This window comes from Moschus berezovskii, chromosome 11, assembly GCF_049115385.1.
Source record: "Moschus berezovskii isolate FMDL1 chromosome 11, NW_MosBer_1.0, whole genome shotgun sequence".
Classification (NCBI taxonomy): domain Eukaryota; kingdom Metazoa; phylum Chordata; class Mammalia; order Artiodactyla; family Moschidae; genus Moschus; species Moschus berezovskii.
Window position 1 is genome coordinate 105,253,695 of NC_142470.1, and position 13,911 is coordinate 105,267,605.

The window sequence follows — 13,911 nt, forward strand, 5'->3', positions numbered from 1 at the left end:
CTGAGAAACATCTGTCGGAGCAGATGTCAGGTGTCGACAGAATTGCAGCCAAGCCTTCTTATCTATCGGGGCTTTGGTAGTTTGCACAAGTTAGAAATAATCATCTCTGAGTCATGGGAGGCCCTTTTCCCCATTATTTAATTTGATGGTATGATTTTATAGAACTTTGTTACACAAGTTTTGTTTTTTTTTTTCAAGAATTTTTTTCATCATGTTTGGAACCCATTCCTTTCTCCTTAGGAATTCAGCAGAATCAAAAGCAAGTTTCAAAGAGATTTCACACAGCTATGCCTAGCAGTGACTCTGAAAAACAAGCAAACACTAAACCCAAATATTTGTCGCAGTGCAATAATTCTTCTATTGGTTCATTTTAGCTACCTTTATCTCCTGTCCTCGTGTAAGTCTAAACAGGCCACACTTTTTGGCTTCACTGATTTGGTTCACAAAGAACAGAAGCCAAACTTTCTATCAGCTGATGAACAGGCTGCACAATTCCAGGGGAAGCCAGTGGGGTGTGGAGGGCCCAAAGTCCTAAATTCTATTTCTAGTCCCAGGTACTTCTGAGTCAGATATTCATGGAAGCGGGTACAGGGAGGGCAATGGATAGACTGACTGAGGGAGATATGGGGAGAAGAACATCTCATAATTATCATTCTCTTATTGCTGAAGGTGTCACGTCTTTTTATATTTTTAAGATGTTGTGTGTTGGAGAGCACACTGTAAACCCAGTACAATCACAGGACTCAGTCCACAGACAAACTTGTCTCCAGAAGACAGCAAAAATTCTTATTAAAAATCTAAATGGGAGTGATGTCAGGAAAATGGTAAAATGAGAAACCGCAGGCCTCATTCCCCCACAGAAATGCTGACAATAATATGTCGACAAACTGCCTTTGTGAGAATTCCAAGAAGCCGGTTAAAAGGTACCAGCTCTCCAGGAATTCAAAGCCAAGAAGAGTGGGCACTGAAGTTCATATTAGGAATATTTGTTGCACTTTGCCTGGCCTAGCCGCTCCCCTTTCTTGGCACCTGCAGAGCAACTCAGAGGAAATGAAGTCCTGGCTTCTCTGAAAGAGAAGAGTGGAACAAGTATGCAACATTTTGGCCTTCTGTGGGGGCTGCTTGAGAGACTGGCTTTTGTCTCACTTGACGCAGAGTGCCAATAAAAATGGCAGCATACTTTGCATGACAGGTTCTTGGCAGCTGAGAGCAAAGGCAAGTTTCATGGCTGGTTACAGCACCAGAGATGCTGCAGTACCAAAGAGAGACACCAGGGAGAGGAAAAGATTACCCGCTCCTGAGAAAAGACAGGGCAAACCTCAACTGGGAAAGTACACACACACCCCACCACTACCACTCCCAGAGAAGAAATACCCCCAGAAAAGGTGTGAGAGGTTCCCAGAATCTCTAGTCAGAATGACTGGCGAAGGGCTTCCCCTACTGGGACAAGCGTCTGCCTTTTCAAATGTCCAGATCTTGCCTAAAAGTACTAAGGAATAAAGAGAAACAGAGAAGAGTGGCCTAATCAAAGGAACAAAATAAATCTCTAGAAATCTACACTAAAGAGCTATGAATTACCTGACAGAGAATTGAAAATAACTGTTCTAAAAATGCTCATTGAGCTCAAAGAGAATTCAGACAACTAAATGGAATCAGGAAAATGATGGATGAACATATTAAGAATATCAACAAAGACACAGAAACTATAAAAAGAACCAAACAGAAATTCTGTATCAGAGGAATACAATAACTGAAAAATTCACTGCTGCTGCTGCTAAGTTGCTTCAGTTGTGTCCGACTCTGTCCGACCCCAGAGACGGCAGCCCACCAGGTTCCCTCGTCCCTGGGATTCTCCAGGCAAGAACATTGGAGTGAGAGCTTCAAAAGATGAGTTGGTAAATCAGAAAAAAAACCCAGAAAATTATGAATATTTTAAGTCATAAATTGTTACAAGAGACAAAGAAGGACATTCAGTTCAGTTTAGTCACTCAGTCACGTCTGACTCTGCGACCCATGGACTGCAGCACGCCAGGCCTCCCTGTCCATCACCAACTTCCGGAGTTTACTCAAACTCCATTGAGTCGTTGATGCCATCCAACCATCTCATCCTCTGTCATCCCCTTCTCCTGCCCCCAATCCCCCCAGCATCAGGGTCTTTTCCAATGAGTCAGTTCTTCCCATCAGGTGGCCAAAGTATTGGAGCTTCAGCTTCAACATCAGTTCTTCCAATGAATATTCAGGACTGATCTCCTTTAGGATTCACTGGTTGGATCTCCTTGCAGTCCAAGGGACTCTCAAGAGTCTTCTCCAACACCACAGTTCAAAAGCATCAATTCTTTGGCGCTCAACTTTCTTTATGGTCCAACTCTCACATCCATACATGACTACCAGAAAAACCATAGCTTTGACTAGATAGACCTTTGTAGGCAAAGTAATGTCTGCTTTTTAATATGCTGTCTAGGTTGATCATAGCTTTTCTTCCAAGGAGCAAGCGTCTTTTAATTTCATGACTGAAGTCAACATCTACAGTGATTTTGGAGCCCCCAAAAATAAAGTCTCTCACTGTTTCCTCATCTATTTGCCACGAAGTGATGGGACTGGATGCCATGATTTTAGTTTTCTGAATGTTGAGCTTTAAGCCACCTTTTCCACTCTCCTCTTTCACTTTCATGAAGAGGCTCTTTAGTTCTTCTTCACTTTCTGACATAAGTGTGGTGTCATCTGCGTATCTGAGGTTATTGATAATTTCTCCTAGCAATCTTGATTCCAACTTGTGTTTCATTTAGCCCGGCATTTCACATGATGTATTCTGCATATAAGTTAAATAAGCAGGGTGACGATATACAGCTTTGACGTATTCCTTTCCTGATTTAGAACCAGTCTGTTGTTCCATGTCCAGTTCTAACTGTTGCTTCTCGACCTGCATACAGATTTTTCAGGAGGCAGGTTAGGAGGTCTGGTATTCCCATCTCTTTAAAAGTTTTCCAAACTTTGTTGTGATCCACACAGTCAAAGGTTTTGGCGTAGTCAATAAAGCAGAAGCAGATGTTTTTCTGGAACTCTCTCTCTTTTTTGATGATCCAGTGGATGTTGACAATTTGATCTCTGGTTCCTCTGCCTTTTCTAAATCCAGCTTGAACATCTGGAACTTCACACAGTTCACTATTGTTGAAGCCTGTGTTGGAGAATTTTGAGCATGACTTTACTAGCATGTGAGATGAGTGCAATTGTGTGGTAGTTTATACATTCTTTGGCATTGCCTTTCTTTGAGATTGGAGTGAAAACTGACCTTTTCCAGTTCTGTGGCCACTGCTGAGTTTTCCAAATTTGCTGGCATATTGAGTGCAGCACTTTCACAGTATCATCTTTTAGGATTTGAAGTAGCTCAACTGGAATTTCATTACCTCCACTGGCTTTGTTTGTAGTGATGCTTCCTAAGGCCCACTTGACTTCACACATAAGAAGGACATTATATAATGGTAAAAAGGGTCCATTCACAAGGAAGATATGACAATCATAAATATGCACCTAATTTCACAGCTCCCCAATATAGAAGCAAACATTAATAGAATTGAAGGGAGAAACTGAAATACTATAAGAAAAGATTTCAAATTCCATTTTCAAAAATGGATACAACCACCAAACAGAAGACCAGTAAAGAAACAGAGGACTTGAAAAACATGATAGATTAACTAGACCAAACAGACATACACAGAACACATTACCAACCAATAGCAGAATACATATTCTTCCTAAGTGCACATGGAATATTCTCTTCAGGATAAACCACATGTAAAAGTACAAGTCTTAAAAGTTTTAAGATTAAATCATATAAAATATATTCTCCAATCACAGTGGAATAAAACTAGAAATCAAATATGTGGAAATTAACCAACACACTCTTAAACAACCAATGGGCCAAAGAAGAAATCATAAGGGAGACTGCAAAATATCTTGAGATATTTTAAAATAAGAATACAACATATTAAAATGTCTAAGATATAGCAAAAGCAGTCCTAAGAGGGAAATCTATAGTGCTAAATATACCACCCTTATGGCATATTAAAAAGCAGAGACATTACTTTGCCAACAAAGGTCCGTCTAGTCAATGCTATGGTTTTTCCTGTGGTCATGTATGGATGTGAGACTTGGACTGTGAAGAAAGCTGAGCACCGAAGAATTGATGCTTTTGAACTGTGGTGCTGGAGAAGACTCCTGAGAGTCCCTTGGACTGCAAGGAGATCCAACCAGTCCATTCTAAAGGAGAGTGATCCTGGGTGTTCATTGGAAGGACTGATGCTAAAGCTGAAACTCCAATACTTTGGCCACCTCATACGAAGAGTTGACTCACTGGAAAAGACTCTGATGCTGGGAAGGATTGGGGGCAGGAGGAGAAGGGGATGGCAGAGAATGAGATGGCTGGATGGCATCACCGACTCGATGGACATGAGTTTGAATGAATTCCAGGAGCTGGTGGTGGACAGGGAGGCCTGGCGTGCTGTGGTTCATGGGGTCGCAAAGAGTCGGTCACAACTGAGCAACTGAACTGAACTGAACTGAAATACTTATATTAAAAAAGAGAAAATATTTCAAATCAACAAGCTAACTTTACACTTCAAGGAAGTGGGAAAATGAAGAATAAACTCAAAGTTAGCAGAAAGAAATAATAAAGATGAGAGCAGAAATAAGTGAAATAGAACACTAGAAAAAAATCTATGAAACTAAGAGTTAGTTTCTGAAAAGAGCAGCAAAAATGACAAATACTTATTAGCTAGATGAAGAAGAAAAAAGATAAAACTCAAATAACTAGAATCAGAAAGGAAAGAATGAACATTACAATTGTTATCAGAGAAATAAGAAGGATATTTTATAAAAGGCTACCATGATCCATTATACACCAACAAACTGGATAACCTAGAAGAAATGGACAAATTTCTATAAAAATATAACCAACTAAGACTGAATCAGAAAGAAATAAAAAATCTGAACAGACTTGTAACTAGTAAGGAGATTGAATCAGCAAACAAATAATTTCCAACAAATATGAGCTCAGTACTATATGGCTTCCATGGAGAGAATTACCAAACATTTAAAGAAGAATTAACACCAATCCTCCTCAAGTAATTCCAAATACTGAAGAGGAGGGAACATTCTGAAACTCATTCTATGATGCCCGCATCACCCTGAAACCAAAGCCAGACAAAGATACTACAAGATGAGAAAACTACAGCCCAATATTGATTTTGAACATTGATTCAATACTAGCAAACCAAAGTCAACAACACATTAAAAGAATGAGACACTGAAGAATGAGACTTATTCCTAGAATGAAATATGTAAAAATCAGTCAATATAATAAATCACAGCAACAGAATGAAGGAAACAAATGACTTGATCATCTCAGTGGACACGGCAAAATCATGATGATTCAACACTCTTTCATGATTAAAAATGACAACACCCAACAAACTAGGATTAGGAGGAAACTACCGCAATATGGGGCTTCCCCAGTGGCTCAGAGGTAAACAACCCACCTGCAATGCAGGAGACACAGGTTCAGTCCCTGGGTTGGGAAGACCCCCTGGAGAAGGGCACAGCAACCCACTCCAGTATTCTTGCCAGGAAAATCCTGTGGACAGAGGAACCTAGCAGGCTAAGGTCCATGGGATTGCAAAGAGTCAGACATGACTGAAGCAACTGAGCACAAGCACAAGCACTGCAATATAGTAAAGGTGTCGTAACTTACTCAAAATCACGCTTTAGATGGTAAGGAGGGAAGTGATGTCATGAAAGACAGTGGAGTAGAAAAATCAAGGAACTGGTCTTTTCACCAAAACAACTATTTGATAGAATTAACTATTTTGGAACTCAAGAATGTAGTTGAATACTTACATAGCATTCAGAAGAACACTTGATGAAGAGAGAGGCTGACATGTAGGGAAATCTCTGTCAGGTCACTGGCTGACCAGAGGGATAACAAAACAATAGTGAACACACATGATAAAGAATATAGTCTTTGCAAAAGAGCATGGAAAGACATTAAACAGACAACTGCAGCCTTCATCAAGCAACAGCAGCAATTTCTGGGGAGGTTAGAGAATCTAATTTCCTGAGATACTGTTACAATGTCCAAAATGTTCAGTTTTCAACAAAAAATTACAAAGAATACCAAGAAACATGGATGCATACAGCCCATTCACAGGGGAAAAAAGCAACAGACACATAAAGTTCAGACACTGGATTTGGCAGACAAAGACTTAAAATAACTTTCTTAAAAGCCAATCCTCAAATTCACATTGAACTTCAAGGGACCACAAATAACCAGAACAGTTTGGAAATAGAAGAACAAAGTTGCGAGACTTTCAAAACTCACTATAGCCCGCTAGGCTTTTCTGTCCATGAAATTCTACTGGCAAGAATACTGCACTGGGTTGCCATTCTCCAGGGGATCTTCCCAACCCAGGGATCGAACCCAGGTCTCTTGCACTGCAGGCAGATTCTCAGCCATCATGGAAGCCCAGAAAGCAGACTGGTAGTTACTAACGTGGGAGAGAGGAATGGGGAAGGAGTACTTAACAGGTAGAAGGTATTTTCTGAGATGATAGAGAAGTTTTGCAAGTAAAGGAACGTGTGGCTTGCACAAGATTAAAAAAAATTTTTTAATTGGAGTATAGTTGCTTTACAACATTGTTATTTTCTGCTGTACAGCAAAGTGAACTAACTGTGAATAACTTAAGTATTACTGAATAGCACATTTAAAAACAGTTAAAAGAAACTGTTAACTGTAGGTTATATGAATTTCACCAAAATTAAAAAGCAATTTTAAAGATGAAAAGGAACTGGCTTACTTTTTTTTTTCCTCTGGAGATAATGCTCGCCAAACAATTTTATTCAAGCGCCTGTTAAAAAAAAAAAAACCAACAATAATGATTTAATAGCAATACTTTACTTCAGAAGAAAAGGCTGACCCCAGGCAAGGAAAGCCCAAGCCACGCACCACCGCAGAACCACACCATTGTCACTTGCTCGGAGATTGGATGTGAGGGTCTCCCTCCCTCGGCATCACTGCAGAAGCTTTATGACTTCGTGGTAATCATGCTAAATATGAAAGGAGGCCATAGTTCTCAGATCCATTAGGTAAAACCCAGGCTGAGAAAAGGCAGCAAACAAACTGGTCCTCATTATCTCTGCATGAAGATATTTTTAAACATCTGATTTTCACCTTAAGGAAAAATACAAGTGTGCCCTTAGCCTGCCTCCTGTAGACATTTTTCTATCTGGATTTGCAGAACAAAAAATGGTTAACAGGGTCATAAATAATAGAACTGGGATACACTTTAGAAATCAACCAGCCTGACCTCCTTGTTTTCCAAATGTGGCTGCTGAGGGGGCAGAATGATGAAGCGCCTTGTTCATCCTGCATGGAGAGCTGGGGCTGAGATTAAGCTCACTGAATGTGTTTACAGAAAGATTCTGGAATGAAGGAAGTTGGAGCCAGTGCTTTCAACTGGGTAGTTATAGCTCCTTTTCTTGTTACTAATCAGGGGTGCTTTTACAGAGTTTCCAGCCCAGATCTGTGACTGCTACATCATCACCTAAACCAGGTTTCCTGGAGCACCAGGCACAGAAAACTGGCTCCATGGGTTGTGAGCTGGTGTTCCATGAAACAGAAAAGTCTCAATAAGACGGAGTGGGAGAATACTGCCACTCCCCAGGAGGCATGCTTCTAATCCTTGGGCCCAGTGTCTGTGGCACAGGGCTCTGGGAGCACACTTTGGGTGGTGTTATCTTGCCCTGATCATCCATCATGAGCTTGGGGAGGTCACAGAAAGGGGGTCTAGTGTGGTGGTGAAGAGCACCGACTCTGGAGTCACTGGGCCCAAAGCTCAGTGTTCCCCTCTTATTATCCAGTAGACTTTGGGCCAGTAGCCGACTTTTCTGTAGAATGTGGATAATAACAATACCTCCCTCCCAGTGTTGCAGTGCAGATTTAATAAGCAAGTGTATGCATCGTACACAAAACTGTGTCTGACACAGGGAAACGCTCTGTAAGTGACAGAGTCAGGAAGCGGGAAACAAGCCAGCTCGCCTCTGTCTCCTTCGATATTTTTGGTTCTTTGTGGCCTCTTTAGAAGGGCTTCCCTGGTGGCTCAGATGGTAAAGAACCTTCCTGCAATGCAGGAGACTGGTTTTGATCCCTGGGTCAGGAAGATCCCAATAGGAAATGGCAACCCACTTAGGTATTCTTGCCTGGAAAATTCCAAGGACAGGAGAGCCTGGTGGACTACCGTCCATGGGGTCACAAGGAATTGGTTTTCTTTAAAAATTTTTATTTATTTATTTATTTGGCTGCCCTGGGTCTTAGTTGCGGCATGCAGGGCTTCCCTGGTGGCTCAGACAGTAAAGAATTCTTCTGCAATGAGGGAGACCCAGGTTCGATCCCTGAGTTGGGAAGAGCCCCTGGAGAAGGAAATGGCAACCCACTCCAGCCAGTATTCTTGCCTGGAGAATTCCCATGGATAGAGGAGCCTGGCGGGCTACAGTCCATGGGGTTGCAAAGAGTCTGACACAATTGAGCGACTAAGCACACAATAGGATCTTTAATCTTCATCGTGACATGCAGGATCATTTTTGGTTGCAGATTGTGGGATCTAGTTCCCTGAGGGATCGAACCTGGGCTGCCTGCATTGGGAATGTGGAGTCTTCGCCACTGGACCATCAGGGAAGTCCCAATTTTCTTTAATCATGTGGTTGATTAAACAATGATGAGGGCTTCTAAAACTTGTGTGCATTTATGGAAAATAAAAAACTATTTTAAAATATTTTAAAATTTAAACCTTGAAAGTGGAGGCAACGGAAGAGAGAGGCTGGGAGTGCAGACAAGGGCTTGACAGAGACACTGCTCTGGGTTCAAATCTCAGAGGCTCTGCTTTACTGCTGTGTGATCCTATTACATAACTTAAAAAAATGTTCATTTATTTGGCTGTGTCAGGTTTCAGTTGCAGCACTTGGACTCTCTAGCTGTGGCACTCAGGCTTAGTTACTCCGCAGCACGTGGGATCTTAGTTCCCCAACCAGGGATCAAACTTGCAACCCCTGCATTGCAAGGCAGATTCATAACCACTGGACCACCAGGGAAACCCCTGTTACATAACTTTTGAAAACTGCTTTCTTACCAATAGAACAAGGATAACACCACTTACTCCTGGCATTGAGAGGATTAAATGAGCAGTATGTATAAAGTGATCAGAAATGACTAAGGCTCATTCCTTCCAGGTTCTAAAGAAGAGGGAGACTTAGAAATTCAGGAATGGCTGGTGAATGTGGTCCAATTAGCTATGACATGTCCCTAATTTTTGGAGAGGGCAATGGCAAGCCACTCCAGTACTCTTGCCTAGAAAATCCCATGGACGGAGAAGCCTGGTAGGCTGCAGTCCATGGGGTCGCTACGAGTCAGACATGACTGAGTGACTTCTCTTTCACTTTTCACTTTCACACATTGGAGAAGAAAATGGCAACCCACTCCAGTGTTCTTGCCTGGAGAATCCCAGGGACGGGGGAGCCTGGTCGGCTGCTGTCTATGGGGTTGCACAGAGTCGGACACGACTGAAGTGACTTAGCAGCAGTCCCTAATTTTATTTTTAAAATGAAAAAAAAAAATGCTTACCACAGTGCCTGTCATGTACTAAGTGCTCAAAGGTTAGTGTTTTTATTTATTATTATTATTATTTTGGCCATGCTGCATGCAGGTGGGATTTTAGTCCCCCACCAGGCATTGAGCCCACACCCCCTGCATTGGAAGTGAGAAGTCCTAACCACTGGACTGCCAGGGAAGTCCCCCATCTCTAGTTTTAATTTGTTTCTTTAGAAAATATTTTCCTAAGAGGGTATTTTCATAACCCCTATTATTCCTCCATTTGCCATCTTCACTGAACTATTTCAAAGCACACAGAAAAAGCAAGCAGGCATGAATGGAGGGCAGTGGAGAATATATGAATCCTGGTTCCACTGGTGTGGAAGGCAGCCGAAGGAAAGCCTTTGAAAGTGTGGAATGAGAGTCATCTGGAATACTGGGGTTTGATAAACCACAATCTTCCTCTGTTTTTAGGAGAGTCAAACTTGACCTCAGGTTTACCATGAACACAGCTGCAGAAAAATCACCCGAGAATCGAGCCAGCATTGATATCCTCAGAGCTTATGTGCAGATAAACAAAGTCAAAACTGCTCCTGTAATTCCTAAAATACTGAAACACAGGATTCCTATACCTGGGAATTAGGTGTGACCAAAATAGCTAGTGTGTGTCACTACTTTGACCAAAGGACTGTGAGCTTCCAACTTACTTGGTCATCCCCAACCATACAGACTTAGCGTTATATCTGGCTTACCTGTGGTGGGAAACTCCTTAGAAATGTTTTATTGGGGATGAGATGGGGATAAATCAAGTTTCACTAATTACTTTTCATAGTCTGCATAGCTTTAGAAAGATTGGGCAAGATGGAAAAGGGAATTGACATTTATACCAGCAAACAAATACTATTAAACACAAAAGATCAGAAGATTTGTTCTATATAATATGAATGTTCCGTTCCGTTCCGTCACTCAGTCGTGTCCGACTCTTTGTGACCCCGTAGACTGTAGCCTACCAGGCTTCTCCGTCCATGGGATTCTCCAGGCAAGAATACCGGAGTGGGTTACCGTTTCCTTCTCCAGGGGATCTTCCCGACCCAGGGATCGAACCCGGGTCTTTCGCATTGGAGGCAGACACGTTAACCTCTGAGCCACCAGGGAAGCCCAATATATGAATGTTAATATTATTAAAAACAATATTAAATAATTCATTTAAAATAAACATCAAATTAATGATACCAAATAATACACATTCAATCAATATTAATCATTAAAATTAATGCTAATTATCATATTTAAATTAATACTATTTTATTATTTTAATAACAATATGGTATAATATTCCTCTGAGGGTATTAAAGGCTTTTCCAGATTCACTTATTGGAAGTAAGAACTGGGACAGAGCACTACTAGGTCTGTATTTTGGTTTTACTATGAATGAAGGACTCTCTTCTGCCTGGGAACAGAGGGTCTCTGTCCTTCTGGAAATTCTCAGGAAAGGGTCATCTCAGTGGAAAGAACTATTTGACTCTTCCCCATGTATTTATGGTTATTTTAGCGTCAGCAATTCAGGGAATGAAAGAGGGAAGCAATTCACATTAGTTGCTTTTTATGTATATAATTTACATAAACTTCAAACTGCCCTGTGAACCAGATTTTTGCAAATAAGGAATCTGAAGCTCACAAGTGTCACATGACCTGTCAAGCAACTGTCAGAGCCAAGAATGAAACCTCTGAGCTGTCTGACCTCAAAGCCCCAGCTTGTAGCCCTGTAGCAGGCTTTCACAGACTAAGTAATCACAGCACTCAAATATCTGAATGAGTCAAGCAAATTAAATTATAATATAAATGATATCACTATATTACATTTTATATAACTGAACTAGATGAATTTTAATAACTAAACCTGAATTAGATCAAATTCAAATTAAATTCCAACAGTCAAAATACATATAGTGACACCTGCCAGGAAGAGGAGACCAAGGGGAAAGCCAGCAGCCCAGAGTCTGCCCTGGGGGGACTCTGCCCTGGTGACATCCTCACAGGGGAGAAGCAGGCTTGCGCTGAAGCTGGGAGCACTCCCAAGCACCACAGTCAAAGTGGGTGCTGGAGAGTGGCTGGGGAAGGGCCTCTGGTGGGGGTTGGCCATTGGTGCTGAGGCAAGAAGGGATGAAAGAGGATAGCTGGGAGGGTGGGCAGGGAGAGTGGCAATAGAACTTGGAGGCAAGGGAAGGCCTGCCTGGTGCAGAGGAAGAGGCAAAGAAGAGGACCAGACAGAGCAAAGTCTCCGGCCCAGCAGGGAGGGTGACCCTTGGGAGTGTTCAGCCTGCCTTAGAGAGAAATGAAGGGCCCACAGAGACTCAGAAAAGCCCTGAGGCAACAGAAGGAGCCCATGCAACACAGCCTCAGTTCTTAGGTGAGGGTAGCAGAAGCAGCTCAAGTGCAAGCAGATTTGGAGAGGCCTGAGATGGGCCTAGTGCAGAAAGGCCAGTCTCTGGGCTGGGTCGTGCACTCCAGGTGGCAGAAGTCAGATCTTATATTCAGTTGGTCAAAAAAGTCTCTTTGGGTATTTCTGTAACATGAAATGGAAAAATCCGAACTTGGGGACCAGACTAATACTTTTTTGAACACACACTAGACACACTAAAAAATGACAGTAGACCAGTAAGGGCTGGCCTGGGCCCTGTTCACTTTTGCTTACTTTGATTTTCCCCTACCACATGGTAATAAATGAAAACCCAATTGCACAGCTTCCAGAACCAAGAATAAGAACTTGCCTGGAGGAGCTGGGTAGCTCAAAGTTTAATTAAGTGTGCACAAGGAGTTATTAAGTGCTATGGGGCAGGATGGGGAGGTGACTAGAGAGCTGGGAGAGGGTAAGATTCTAGCCACAGAGCCATAATCTCCACTCTGAGATGGGCTCCCAGGTCAGGCCTGAAGGAGCCCGGCCCCAGGAAGGGGCTGGGATTCAAGGACCCTGGGTTTCTTTCCCACCTGGATCTCCTTCTCCAGCCTGGCAGTTGCCTGCCAAACCCTGGGTTATCTGCCCTTGTGAAGACAGGCCCCCTAACTCAGCATGGTCACAGTGACTATTAAGAGTACAGTTTTCACTGTAATCAACTTGGTCATCATCTTGCTTTTGATTTAAAAATTGTTTAAGTAAATTATCTCCTTATTGTGTCCTTATTGTGGTGTTTTATTCGTCACTTTACAGAAAGTTAGATGCTAAAATGGTCCAGTTCACTCTGCTAAAAAGAAAGTTTTAAGAGTTCATGGAGGGACTTCCCTGTCAGTCCAGTGGTTAAGACTGCACCTCCTGATGCAGGGGGCTGGGGTTCGATCCCTGGTTCGGGAGCTGAGGTCCCTTGTGGCCAAAAAGCCAAAACATAAAAAATACAAACAATATTGTAACAAATTCAATAAAGACTTTAAAAAATGGTCCATATCAAAAGAAAATCTTAAAAAATCTGTAAAAAGGAAAGAGTTTATGGAAACATGAGATGTTTACAGAGTCTGGAAAGGGAAGATGGTTTCTTGAAAACCCTGCTGGGCACATTCAGGTAATGTACTTAATGCAGCGCAGGCATAGAGGAAGCCCCTTCTGTTAGCAGGGCTGCTGTTAATACTTCTTATGGACTATTGTTAAAAAGCTGCTCCAGATGAAAAATATAAGCTAAAACAAGAGAAAAGCCAAAACAAATTCCACATCCATTAAAGAGTAGCCAGGAGTAATACTTACTTTTCATAGGACTTAATTGCCTGTTCCACTTTTTGCTTGTAGATATTGAGTTTCACTCCTTGGGGGTTAATTAAAGTCATCTTATTTGTGTCATTGCACACATGTGCCAGAGGGAACACCTATACGCCAATGTCAAAGGAAAGTGTCACTTAACATGTGCCTTCAAAACTCAATTTAATGGTTGTACAATATATTTCTCTGGCTAGAAAATCAATACTTTAGATTTGTAGAGAAATTAGAAAATACAGAAAATCAAAAATAAAGAAATAAAAATCAGAGATATCTTTGCTAAACTTTTGCTTCCAATTTTTAAAACTACATATTTTAAAAATAACCATCACCTCAAAAAACTATTTCAGGAAACCCTAATCAGAATCAAGTATTCTCTTCATAAGCCTCTGTCAAATTGATGGGCATGAGCAATAAGAAATAGAATCTCACTGCTGCTACTTTGTAAATGACTAGTTAGGTTCTTCCCTGATGACTTAGATGGTGAAGAATCCACCTGCAATGCAGGAGACATGGGTTTACAATTACTAGGTTG

The 13,911-nt window shown here is 41.7% G+C and overlaps 1 protein-coding gene across 8 annotated transcripts in view; it reads right to left on the minus strand.

The window, feature by feature from the left end:
- The window catches only part of VWA3B (von Willebrand factor A domain containing 3B), a 200,411-nt gene that overhangs the window by 40,986 nt on the left and 145,514 nt on the right, over window positions 1–13,911 (minus strand). For all 8 annotated transcript variants that reach the window (XR_016038655.1, XM_055400112.2, XM_055400111.2 and 5 more), the window contains 2 exons: window positions 13,368–13,486; window positions 6,849–6,899 (listed from right to left, as the gene is read on the minus strand). Coding sequence is in view for 7 of the 8 variants with exons in the window: in XM_055400112.2 (XP_055256087.2) it covers window positions 6,849–6,899; window positions 13,368–13,486 (170 nt within the window). In the remaining variant the exon portion in view is untranslated. The remainder of the gene's footprint in view (window positions 1–6,848; window positions 6,900–13,367; window positions 13,487–13,911) is intronic.